Source organism: Trachypithecus francoisi, unplaced genomic scaffold, assembly GCF_009764315.1.
Source record: "Trachypithecus francoisi isolate TF-2019V2 unplaced genomic scaffold, Tfra_2.0 Lachesis_group8, whole genome shotgun sequence".
NCBI lineage: Eukaryota > Metazoa > Chordata > Mammalia > Primates > Cercopithecidae > Trachypithecus > Trachypithecus francoisi.
This window is the reverse complement of record NW_022681473.1, coordinates 65,312,769-65,325,667: the sequence shown is the minus strand read 5'-3', so window position 1 is coordinate 65,325,667 and position 12,899 is coordinate 65,312,769. Positions and strand designations below refer to the sequence as shown.

At 48.7% G+C, this 12,899-nt stretch overlaps 1 protein-coding gene across 10 annotated transcripts; it reads left to right on the top strand.

The window, feature by feature from the left end:
* Positions 1 to 207: 207 nt before the first annotated feature.
* On the top strand, positions 208 to 11,562 carry KCNE3 (potassium voltage-gated channel subfamily E regulatory subunit 3). 10 transcript variants are annotated; one of them, XM_033203781.1, is made up of 7 exons: positions 232 to 372; positions 3,413 to 3,476; positions 4,572 to 4,668; positions 4,875 to 4,982; positions 5,598 to 5,739; positions 8,872 to 9,036; positions 10,315 to 11,562. In XM_033203781.1, the coding sequence occupies exons 6-7, from the start codon at positions 9,014 to 9,016 to the stop codon at positions 10,664 to 10,666; spliced, it is 375 nt and encodes a 124-aa protein (XP_033059672.1). In that variant the 5' UTR covers positions 232 to 372; positions 3,413 to 3,476; positions 4,572 to 4,668; positions 4,875 to 4,982; positions 5,598 to 5,739; positions 8,872 to 9,013; the 3' UTR covers positions 10,667 to 11,562. The 10 variants fall into 10 exon arrangements, 8 of the variants coding, with proteins under 8 accessions (XP_033059670.1, XP_033059672.1, XP_033059674.1 ...); XM_033203783.1 differs by lacking the exon at positions 4,875 to 4,982 and having other exon boundaries at positions 4,572 to 4,607; XM_033203782.1 differs by lacking the exon at positions 4,875 to 4,982.
* The last annotated feature ends 1,337 nt before the right edge of the window (positions 11,563 to 12,899 follow it).

Sequence of the window (12,899 nt, the reverse complement as noted above, 5' to 3'; positions counted from 1 at the left end):
TGTTGGGCTTGCTGAGGCCCAGCGGAGCGAGAGGCTTTCGGTCTCTGGTCCAGGAAGCAGGCGCTGCAGGGGACGGAAGGGTCGTAGCCCACAGCCGGCGGAGGCCAAGGAGCTGGGCGGAGGCACTCAAGGCCAGCCCCGGGAGAAGTGGGTGTGCTGGGGCCCGGGCGGGGCCGGGGGAGGGGACGCCTGGGGGAGGGAAAAGGGAGCCGAGCGCGGGTGGGAGCCCAGAGCCAGAGAGCGCGCTGGGCGGTGCCGGGCACCCGCGGAGTTGAACGGGGCCGGTGGAATGCACAGGGTCGCAGTGCCTGGGTCACCCTCGATCAGAGGCCAGCGAGCAAACGGGCGCCCCAGAGCCTTGCTGAGAGGCAGGTAAGGAACCCACTGAGCTGGGAAGGCTGAGCTACAGCCTGGGGTGCAAGTGAGGGGTCTTCCCGCCTCCCTTCCAAGGGTCACGGCGCGCTCTCCATGAGACTGTGGAACCGACGGGGAGCGGGGCAGGGGTGGGCGCTGCAAATACCGAGCAAGTCCTCCAGGGTCCTCCCCGATCCTCCCGAGCCCAGTGATCGTGGAGCAGCATGCGGGAGTAGGGAGCTGGGCTCTGCGCGCCCCGTCTGGAAACAGTGGGGACTTGCGCCGTTACTCCCAGCCCTCAAGACGGCGGCAAGAAAAGTTCCTCCACACCCACAGGAGTGCAAGCGAACACCTGCGGCTGGCAGCCAGTGCACGCGCAGAAACGACACTTCAGGACCCAGCACAGTCTTATTTGGCCGGGGCCACTGGCTCTGCGGAGCTGACTTGCCCATTCCCTCTACCACACTGTGTCCCTCACCCTGTCTCACCTAGTCCCGGGAAAGCTGGGGACTCCCCAAATCATCTTCTGCTGCCAGTAACATAGGTCGAGGCTGGGAGTCGGGAGACTTGAGTTCTAGTTTACAGACTGTGTAAACCCGGGCAGTCACCCCTCAGCTCTGCGCCTTGCGCTCGCTTTTCTTGGGTCACCATTTGTAAAATGGGCCTCCTGCTCCTGTTGTCTGCATACCCCACGGGACAGAAGGAGAAAGGGGGATTGGACCTGGGAGTCTCTTATCTCGAAAATAAGTGAGTTTAGTCCTTGCATGAAAGCCCACCGAAGTGTCCCCTCCTAAAATCCTCTCCCGCTCCCCACTAATTTGCATATAAGGAAACTGATACCCCAGGGGAGATGATTTACCTAAGGTTACAACAGAGACCAAACAGAATTAGAACCGAAGTTTCCTCAGTCCTAGCCCAGGGCTCTCTCCACTTCACCTACAAAGGCATATTGTAAACGTGTGAGCGCCTCCTTATTTCCTTGCATCTGTCCACTTTGTCTGTTCCTGATGGAGGAGACCTATGCTGGGGGCCTGGAAACTGCTTTCAGATTTTCTTGACTCCTTGAGATGATAACCATCACCTTCTCCATCCCTCACTTACTCCATACGTCTCAAAGCACGTCCATAAATTTAATGTGCGAGTGGTCAAAATACCTTCTGAGAGGGAAGAAAGACAAGAAACTCCATCTTATTGATGAGGAAAATGAGGCCTAGAGTGATACTCAACCAAAATGCATGACTAGACGTGTTGGCATAGTAGGGGCAGGAACCCAGGTCTCCTGATTCCCCCTCTGATGTGTTCTCCACCAGCTACAGGACTACGGAATGGTACCCCTCAATGATAAAGGACTGCAGGGATGATCAGAGAGGGTGGGAAACAAGGAAGGCTTCTGGAGAAGGTGAGGTTCCTGGGAATCAAGAATAATAATAAGAACCTCCTGGTTGCTTCTGAGGCTAGGAGAGCTGGGGTGGGAAAGGAGACATAGAGATGGCTGTTCTTGATAATATGGGGGGAAAGGAAAGATATGGAGACAGAAAAGGAAACAGTGTGACCAGGCTGCCTGATAATTTTCTTGTATGTTTGCAATTTCTAAAACTTTCCCATCTCTGGTCTCCTCCAGTTCTCATGTGAGTTAGGCAGGGCAGGGATCATTATCCTCATCTTATAGATGAGGTTCAGAGGAAGTAAATGCAGTGCTCAAGGACACAGAGCCAAGAATACAGCCAAGATTAGAATCATGAAAGGAACACTTGAACGGCAAGATCACAGGCCGAAGGACCGGGGAGTTGGACTGTGTGTGTGTGTGTGCAGTGGGTGGGTGTATGTAGCCACACCCTGGGTAGGTACACAGGGAAGAGGGTTGCAAAGCCATTGCTGGTGTTTTGAGGCCAAGAATGTTTGCCCTTTGGATTGAATGGGGTCCAGGTGCAGGGAGCATCTGGGCTTCCAAAGAAAGCTTAGAATTCCTCCTCCTGTGACTCACCCCACCTGACTGAGATGACTTCTTTTCTTTGAGCCATCCCTTCCCCAGACCAAATGAAATCTGTTTTGCCCTTCCCTGGAGGTTGCTTTTTAAATATTGTAAGCTGTTTTCATGAATGTATATGTGTGTGCCAGAGCAGAGGAATGTTCTTAGAGAAGAGGCATTGATTCATTTATTCTTGAATGCCTGCTAGGTATCAGGGCTGGGAAATAAAGAAATGTATGAGGCACAGGACCCTGCCCCCTCTTACCTCAAAGCACAGTTACACACACACACACACACACACACACACACACAATTTCAATACAGCATAGTGCTCTAATAAGGCTTCGTGCAAAGCACTTTTGGGAAAAAAAACAAGAGGGAGAGACTAACTGGCTAGGGAGTGAGGAAGGAGGTGTCCCAGGAGAAGGTCTACAGAGATGAATTAGAGCTGGGTCTTGAAGGATGAGTAGGAGTTTGCTGGGCAGGTGAAAAGAGGAAGGGCATTCTTGTTTAAGAAAACAGCATGAACAAAGGCAAGAGATGTGCAAGTGCAAGGAGTATTTGGAGAGTGGCCTGTAGTTCAGTGTCATGGGTGCAGACCACTGAGAAGAGCTGTGGGGAGATGAGACCAGTGCCAGAGTCACATTTCAAGGCGCTTCAGTGGTAATCAGAAGAGTTTAGAGTCTGCCCTACTGGCAGAAGGGAACTTATAGTGGAAAGGTCTGTGGAGGGGAAGTCAAGACACTTGGTTTCTGGCTCCAACTCTGCCACTACTGGGCTGTGAGACTTTAAGCAGGTGACTGCCTTGGGGAGGAGGGTCTATTTTCCCACTAGTTGAATGAGGGGGTTGCACCAACAACATGATCATGAAGATTTCTTCCAGCTCAGATTCTATTCCTTTGTCCTTCCAACTGGATGCTAGGGGCTACTCCTTCAACTCCTCTCCCACTCCACCAGCTCTCCAGCCCACAGGAGTGGTAAGACCACTGAGGGGACGGTGGCAAAACTGTACACCCCAGGAGCTGTCTTTGGATCACCTACCTGCTTTATGTGACTTTTTCTACCTGCCTCTCTGTACTTCATTTCCAGACACTGAAGACGCTCATTCAGAAAGAGGAGCTGAAATGGAGCAATGGGAAAGAAAGACCCAAGGGTAGAGTTTCACTTTTCCCCAGAGCAACCTGAATGAAAACCCCACTAAGATCCCCAGTTCATCCCTCAGATCACAGCTTTATTCCCCAAATAGGGGTTGGACAAGTGCAAGGCAAGTGCATTTTGTGAGAACCTGTTAATGTGTGGGAAATAGCAGGAACAGAGAGTGAACCTGGCTCATCTAGGGAATCAGGAGTAGGTCTGGAGCAGCGGAGTACATGGGAGATGAGAGCATAAAGGAAGGCTACCTCCTCCTCTGAAGCTTACCAAGCTCCATCTCACTGGGTCCTTGACTAAGATTGGTGAGAATCTGTGGTGCATGAAAAGGCCATAGTAACAAAGTTAGAGGAGATGATGCCCCATGACACTAGGAGGCTGTGTCTGGTGTGATGTGAAGCTTAGATGTGAGGAAACACTGCCATTTGTAGTGGAAAGAGCACCTGAACAGTACCCCCAGACACCTGGGTTCTTGTCTGAGTGCTGCCATTTATGGGCCATGTCATTTTGGACTAGTCACTTCTCCCTTCTGAGCCTCAGTTCCCTCATCTACGAAATGGAGGGTTGGCCTGGAATCTAGATTCTAGAAGATCCTTAAAGTCCCTGTCAGCTTGGCCATCTGCTCACCTTCTTTCTTCACTGGCCTATCTTCTATTTCAAGGCAAGACCTCTCCAGGGCAGGAGCTCTGTCTTCCCCATCCAAGGATCTTGGTAATCGGGGACTCTCCTGGACAGGGAAGCCAAGGAACTCAGAAACAGTGGCAAAACTCCCCTGTTCCTGACTGCCAGTCCCCAGCTTGAGCCCCAGAGGCAGTCCCAGAGCCCCATAGAGAACCAACCTGTGCCTTCATCAGCTTTCTGCCTCTCCTAATTCAGACAGGAGGCCCTTGCACCCAGGCCCTCCCTCCCACACAAACCCAGCACCTAGAGGTGTGGAACTATGGCCTCTTTCCTCCTCCTGTCAGAATCACAAACATCCTAGTCTATCCAGAGAGGCCCTGAGGTGTGAAAGGTCTCATGAATCTTTATTCCCCTCATGGAACACTGCCTCAAAGCCCCCGCTGACCTCCACACTGTCCCCTTCTCCCACTTTCTGCAGAGTCTATCTCCTCCTCAGGCTGGATCATCCTGGCAGGTGAGCTGTGAAGAGGAAAAACAAGTAAATCCCTCAGTTTGGCTCAGCTGAGATATTAGATGTCAGTCAGTCCCAGGGCTCAGAAGCATCTTAACTTGTGAGGAAAAGGTCCCCAGCCTTCTCTATCCTGGGATTTGAGAAGCTCTAGAAATCCCCCAAAATGCTTCTCCCATCAGCCTGTCTAACTTCCCATGGTGTCACAGCTTGGTTTCATGATTCAAATCATCACAGGACGTTAGAACCAACTGGGACCCCTTCATTTTGCAGATGCAGACAAAAGCTGAGGCACAGAAAAGGGAAGTCTTATGTCCAAAGTCACACAAGGAGCAGCTGAGCCAGGACAACCCCCTGGGTTTCCATTTCCTTCACTGTAAAGTAAGGGCATATAGCTTAGATGGGCTCTGAAGGCCCTTCCAGCCTCTGCTCTACAAAATACAACCACTGCCATCTGTGCAGTGTCTAGTGCCAAGCACTACATGATGTTCTTTAATTTTCACAACAAAGCTCTGCTACAGATAGTGTTCATTTCTGTGACCGTGTTCATATCCTCTCTATCTGAATAGATTGGGTGGTAACACATCATTTGTTCCTATGTGAAATATCAACGCAGCTGCCAGCTGGCATTCTCCCACTCATGTCTATTCCCTTGGGATTCTAAAAGGCCCTTGCTAAGGTAACCCTTAGGAAAGGGAATGTTTTAGGCTGCACCATCAGCTGGTCCCTGAGTGGGAGTCCACATGTTAAACAGGTTTCTTATGAAGTCACCCAATGAAGACACTAAGTCTGGAGTTGGGGGACAGCAATCAGAGGCCCTTTGCACAGTTCCTTTAACTGCAACCCTAGGCTGGCCTGACCCAGCTGCTGCAGGAAGGGCAGGGGCCGTGGGAGGGGGTCAGAGCCCACAGCAGGACTATTGCACAATCCTTGGGGCCTGGCCTTGGGCAATCCACCCTGGTTCCTTCCTTTTCTGCCTTCTCTCCTGCTTTGTAGCTCGCTTTCCCAGCTCCGAAGTCAATACTGAGATCTCAGATGTGTCCAGAGACATCCTGAAGAGGCTTGGGGGTTGAGGAGCCTTAGTGTGTCCACAAAGAGACTCCTGAAACTGACTGAGAGCCAGTGGATTTGCCAGCTGGTGAGTCTTCCAGATTGAGATTTCCCTCCCTCTCCCTGTCAGTTAAAACCCCTTTCCGATGATACCTAAGAAAACTGAATGGTAACTGCCCTGCCCTGAGATTGGAGCTTGGGACGACCAGGAGCTTTCACCTTCACAGTATGTGCTGCGTCCATTCTTTTTTTTTTAAACCTATGTGTACATATTTGCTTCTTGAAAATAAAAAGGTTTTAATCTTCTGTATAATACAAGTGTATACTCATAGCAAGCCTTGAAGGAGGAGGCCAAGGATGATCATTTTTCTTTTTTTGAGACAGAGGTCTTGCTCTGCTGCCCGGGCTGGAGTGCAGTGGCATGATCTCGGCTCACTGCAACCTCTGCCTCCTGAGTTCAAGCGGTTCTCCTGCCTCAGCCTCCTGAGCAGCTGGAAATACAGGCATGTGCCTGGCTAATTTTTGTATTTTTAGTAGAGACGGGGTTTCTCCATGTTGGCTAGGCTGGTCTCGAACTCCTGACCTCAGGTGACCCGCCTGCCTCAGCCTCCCAAAGTACTGCGATTAAAGGAGTGAGCCACCGCACCTGGCCTATTTTTTAAAATTGTGCTTAACACACACACAAACATAAAAATGTACCATCTTAGTCATTCTTGAGTGTACACTCAGTAGTGTTAACTAGATTCACCTTGTGCAGCAGATCTCCAGAACCTTTTCATCTTGCAAAACTGAAACTCTATACCTACCACACAACTCTATGGTCATCTCTTTTGGTAGATGAAGAAACCGAAGCCCAACCAGGGAAAGGAACTTATTTCCTTCAAAGTAGGCTCCTCCAGACACTTACACTGTTTGTTTGTTGTCTACCTGTGAAATTGCCTGAGGCCCCTTCCTCCTTCAACCCTTACTTAGCCATTTCCTCCTCAGGTCTCACATCTGTCTCTACCCCCACTTCGTTATCCTCTCTGCCCCAACTCGTGACTCAGCATCTTGCACTGAACTATTTCAAGACTCTTGTAGCTGGGCTCACTGCCTCAATTCCAGCTCCCTCCAGTCCACATGACAGCCAGAGTATCCTTTCCAGGCACAGATCTGACCATTTTATCTTCCCTAGCTACAGAATAAAGTTTCAACTCTACAGCGTGGCACTCAAGGCTCCCCATGATCTGGCTCCTATCTCTCCTGTCCCACATCCTATGCTATTCTTCTACACATCTTACCCTTCAACCTCTTTATGCTACTTTCCATTCTTCTAAACATGTACACACTTTCTTGCGCCTTTGCTCATGTTGCCTTCCTTTGTCTTCTCTGCCTCTTAAAAACCCTTCAAGGGGCTGGGCGCGGTGGCTCAAGCCTGTAATCCCAGCACTTTGGGAGGCCGAGACGGGCGGATCACGAGGTCAGGAGATCGAGACCATCCTGGCTAATATGGTGAAACCCCGTCTCTACTAAAAATACAAAAAACTAGCCGGGCGAGGTGGCGGGCGCCTGTAGTCCCAGCTACTCGGGAGGCTGAGGCAGGAGAATGGCGTAAACCCGGGAGGCGGAGCTTGCAGTGAGCTGAGATCTGGCCACTGCACTCCAGCCTGGGCAACAGAGCGAGACTCCGTCTCAATAAAAAAAAAAAAAAAAAAACCCTTCAAGGTCCAACTCAAATGCCTCCATCACTGTGGACACTCTCTGAGCCCTGATCAGTATCCATTACTTATTCCTTTCAGCCTTAGTAGCTCCTGGCTTGTCCCCTGCATTGTATCAGAGCCCCTGGATCTGGGCGAAGGCACTGGATCTGAGCCACCCCGAGCTCCCATCACAGGGTCTGGCCCATATTGGTGATAACTATCTGGATGATTTTTTGAGTTATTTATTTCCTCATACTGCTCCTACTTGCTATTGGCAGACATGAGGAAAGAAGCAGCCACAGATCTTTTGCCTGACACATGGGGTAGTAGATGAGAACGTATATCTCCTGGATCTTAACTCAGTGAGCTCTTGTTCTTCTCCCCTCCTCCATCCAGACAGGACAGCACAAGTACTAGATGGCAGAGGGCCCCAAAGGCCTTGCATAAAATGCTGCCCAGTCCTGGCTAATTGCGTTCATAGAGCCATTGATGAATATTTATCATGGTCAGAATGATCATCTTTTCCAGGGAAGAGATCTTATGGTTAATAGTCACATTAGTTAACTTTAGTTTGTTAACAGTTCTGCCCATATGATGGAGGACTGAATGCTTGGCCCATAGAGAATTCCTTAAAGTGGACATCTTTACTAGAAACTATTGAGAGAAGGATAACACCCATTCAGTCTTAGGGCAGTCCCCTAGAAAAAGGGAATACCCAGCCAGTCACAGGGTAGTGCCCTGGGAAAGGAGAACACCCAGTCTCAGGGTAGTCCTCCAGATTGGAGGAAGAGACATAGCCCTGCTGACCAGGCGCATGTGGCCTGATGATATCCTTATCAAAAACAAGAGGATAGCCACATATTGCCTTATATGTTAAGTGCTGGGGGGAAGGGAAGGCTGTGATGATAAAGGCGGTGTAGTGTGGCTGAGGGGTGGGGAGCACTGAACGGAGGCTTCCCTAAAGGAAGTGAATGTGGGGCCTTGTTTACAGGGAATGACATATGGTTTTTCAGAGACAAGGATGCAAGTCTGTTTTAAGATGTTCTTTCTGACTGGGCGCAGTGGCTCACGCCTGTAATCCCAGCACTTTGAGAAGCTGAGGCGGGCAGATCACGAGGTCAGGAGATCAAGACCATCCTGGCTAACACGGTGAAACCACATCTCTACTAAAAATACAAAAAAATTAGCCAGGCATGGTGGCAGGTGCCTGTAGCCCCAGCTACTCGGGAGGCTGAGGCAGGAGAATGGTGTGAACCTAGGAGGCGGAGCTTGCAGTGAGCTGAGATCACGCTACTGCACTCCAGCCCGGGCAACGAGTGAGACTACATCTCAAAAAAAAAAAAAAAAAAAAGTTATTTCTATATTATAGACTAAGGATCTCTGGGAAGAAGGAAAAGGAACATTTATAATCACTTAGTATATGCCAGGTACATAATGACTTTATTTCAGGAGACAAGATAGTTGGCGTGCTTGCGTCTTCTTTTTGTGGGCAGGTAAACCCCAAGCCAGACTGAGAGCTCCTTTCACTCTCCCGCCCTCAGGCCCAAGCTGTTCTTCTCTTCTCCAATGCCTGCAGTGATTACCAACCTGTTCCCATTTCCCTGACCACCTCCTTTCCAACAGAATTTCTGCAAATAGCTAGGAATATCTAGTCTTTGGGACACAGGATGCTTGAGCGGTCAAATGATCCAGCTTCTGGCCTCCAGGTAGGATGAAATTTAAACCATCCCCAGGCATCTTCCAAAAAGGCGTCCATAGAGTCTTTCTTTTTTTTTTTTTTTTTTCTTTTGAGACAAAGTCACACTCTGTGGCTCAAGCTGGAATACAGCAGCTCTATCTTGGCTCACTGCAACCTCCACCTCTGGGTCCAAGCGATTCTCCTGCCTCAGCCTCCCAAGTAGCTGGGATTACAAGTGCTCACCACTACGCCCAGCTAATTTTTGTATTTTTAGTAGAGACGGGGTTTCACCATGTTGGTAAGGCTGGACTCCAACTCCTGACCTCAAGTGATCCACCCGCCTCAGCCTCCCAAAGTGCTGGGATTACAGGCGTGGGCCACTGTGCCCAACCTGTCTGTGGAGTCTATAAAGAGAACTGTGCTGAAGGAGAGTTGTGATGAATGTCTTCTTATGGTGCCACACAGTCCTGCCGAGAGCTAGCTTGGAAGTAGAAGCAGCTCTAAGCTAGCCACATGGAGCAGGGCTTTCTGTCTTGGCTCTACCTCCAATATTCTGTGATCATGGACAAGCCACTTATTCTCTCAAGGCCTCAGTTTCCCTGTGTATAAAATGGCAAGAGTTACATTAAATAATCCTTAAGGTCCTTCTAACCTAAAATTCAGTGATTTATAGAATCCAAAGAAAGGAGAGATTAATATGGGTTCTGATGGTCGGGGAAGGCTTTATACTACAATTATAGTATACATATACCAGTGAGTAAAACAAATATAGGCCCTGCCTTTATTATTTAGTATGTGGTCTAGTGGAAAAGACAAACATGTAATCAAGTAACCCGAATAAGCTATTGTATTAGTCCATTTTCATACTGCCATGAAGGAATACCCGAACCTGGGCAGTTTATAAAGAAAAAGAGGTTTAATGGACTCACAGTTCCACATGGCTGGGGAGGCCTCACAATCACGGCAGAAGGCAAAGGAGGAGCAAAGGCACATCTTACGTGGTGGCAGGCAACAGAGCAGGTGCAGGGGAACTGCCCTTTATAAAACCATCAGATCTCGTGAGACTCATTTACTGTCATGAGAACAGCATGGGAAAAACCCACCCCCATGATTCAGTTACTTCCTACTGGGTCCCTCCCATGACACATGGGGATTATGGGAGCTATGATTCCAGATGAGATTTGGGTGAGGACACAGCCAAACCATATCAGCCATGATGCTAGGATTTTACTGGGATCTGAAGGGAGGAGGTCATTTGAGCTGCAGGTGACAGAGCCATCCCCTCTCTCTTTTCTCTTGCCACCAGAGCTTCTACCGAGTCTTCCCCCACCTCAATCCCTGTTGCTATGGAGACTACCAATGGAACTGAGACTTGGTATGAGAGCCTACATGCCGTGCTGAAGGCTTTAAATGCCACTCTTCACAGCAATTTGCTCTGCCGGCCAGGGCCAGGGCTTGGGCCAGACAACCAGACTGAAGAGCGACGGGCCAGCCTACCTGGCCGTGATGACAACTCCTACATGTACATTCTCTTTGTCATGTTTCTATTTGCTGTCACTGTGGGCAGCCTCATCCTGGGATACACCCGCTCCCGCAAAGTGGACAAGCGTAGTGACCCCTATCATGTGTATATCAAGAACCGTGTGTCTATGATCTAACACGAAAGGGCTGGGATGGTGGAAGACCAAGACACCTGGGGATTGCGTCTGGGGCCTCCAGAACTCTGCTGTGGACTGCATCAGGTCTCAGTGTCCCTATCTGTAAGATCAACAAGAAACAGGGCTAAGGGAGGTCGTCACTGGGGTGGGAGAAGAGGGGCTGGTAGACCGAAGCCTTGTGCATAAGGATTTTTTCCCAGGAAAAGATAGACTTTATAAACAGTGGGAGTCCATGAACAAACATATAAAAGTAGCAACAGATAATGACCAATAACTGGTTCAGTGGCTGGAGTACTGGGGGCCTGAAGGTTGGAGAAAGGAGAAGAAGTTGTAGCAGAGGGAAATGAGACAGGAAGATGCTCTGGGGACACATTTTTTATGTGTTATCTTCAAAAGCCATGAGAAGCAGTGATGATTATCCCATATCACAGATATGATTTACCACCACCACCCCGCCCCCACTCCCACTCGCACTCCCATAAAGAAAGCAGGGCAAGTGCTGTGCCGCCCGTTTGGGCCTGAGTAGTGCCATGATTGGAACCCAGGAACTCTGGTCTCCTTGCCTAGTGCTTTTCAAAACTCTGTGCCACACAGGAGTGGATCCAGGCCTGAAGGTCATACAACTCTGGGGACTCTTTAAGAAAAAGAATTCTAAAATATCTTACTTTTGCAAACATTATGAAAATATACTGCCACATTAATATGTTGCTAGGGCCCCTACTAGGACCTTAAGAAGGAGCTCATGTGAGTCAGGACCCTGAATGTTAGGCCTTGTTAGCTCTATGGTTCATATGCTTCTTGAACCAAGTCACAAGGTACTTCCCAGCCACATTGCCAGCCAACAGGACTAAACTACCTCCAAAGCAGCCTCTTCAGTTTTGAGTTCTGTGAGAAAATTTTTCTTTTTCCTTTTTTTTTTTTGAGACAGTCTCCCTATGTCACCCAGACTGCAGTGCAGCGACCCAGTCTTGCCTTACTGCAACCCCTACCTCCCAGGTTCAAGCAATTATCCTCCTCAGTCACCTGAGTAGCTGGGATTACAGGTTCCTGTCACCACACCCAGCTAATTTATATATATATATATTTTTTTAAGTAGAGGCAGGGTTTCACCATGTTGCCCAGGCTCGTCTCGAACTCCTGGCCTCAAGTGATCTGCCCATCTTGGTCTCCCAAAGTGCTGGGATTACAGGTGTGAGCCACCACGACTATCTGTGAGTTTTCGGATGTCATATTGCATCTGCTTCTAAAAGACTGATATTGCCAAGGTGGGCGGATCACCTGAGGTCAGGAGTTCGAGACCAGCCTGGCCAACATGGTGAAACCCCGTCTACTAAAAATATACAAAAATTAGCCAGGCCTGGTGGCGGGTGCCTGTATTCCCAGCTACTTGGGAGGCTGAGGCAGGAGAATTGTTTGAACCCGGGAGGTGGAGGTTGCAGTGAGCCAAGATTGCACCACTGCACTCCAGCCTGGGTGACACAGCAAGGCTCTGTCCCAAAAAAAAAAAAAAAGAAAAGACAAGACAAGACTGATATCACACCTAAAAGATTATTATATTAAAAGAAGCAGAGTATGAGACGTAGGTACATGGTCCAGTAGGAAGAGAAGCAGCCCTGATTCTACCACTTAAGGTGGTATATGATCTTAGGCTGGACACTTCTATCTCTCATCCGTTTTCTTCTTTGACATAATGAAATAGACTTGAAAGCCTCTAAGGCTCTATCAGTTCTGACATTCTAGGCTTCATATACATTAGGTTGAGCCATATGTAATCACTGTGTTTGTAGGTTAGAAACAGCTGAGTATTATAGTTTCATATATGGTTCCAGCTAATACATGCGATGTGGCTGGTGAATACTTCTGAATTCAGAAACTATCCCAAATCTCAGCTAGAACCATCCACTATTCTGTTTGTCCAGTTTCAACGTAAGGGATCTCCATGTGGTCCCCAGAAGTACCCACTGAAACATGCATATTTGTGTATAGCAGAACTCTGAAATAATATTTTGATAGTAAGTTATCTCTGAGGAATTGAATTATGGGTGATTTTCCCTTTCCACATTATAAACTTATGTAATATTTGACTGACTTGACCATAAGTATGTTACTTATATAATAAAAGGAAAAAAGATACTTCCATTTTGAAAAAATAAAAATAAAAGCCTTTGGGTTCTTGAATGGAGATCATGGACCACATTTGCTGCCATGTGCAGTTATGTTGATGCTCTGCAAA

Bases quoted from the DNA above. Each gene is read 5' to 3' on its own strand.
- KCNE3 (XM_033203779.1), top strand. From the start codon at position 290: ATGCACAGGGTCGCAGTGCCTGGGTCACCCTCGATCAGAGGCCAGCGA. The intron at 373-10,314 runs GTAAGGAACCCA...TCTTGCCACCAG, and splicing joins AGAGCCTTGCTGAGAGGCAG to AGCTTCTACCGAGTCTTCCC.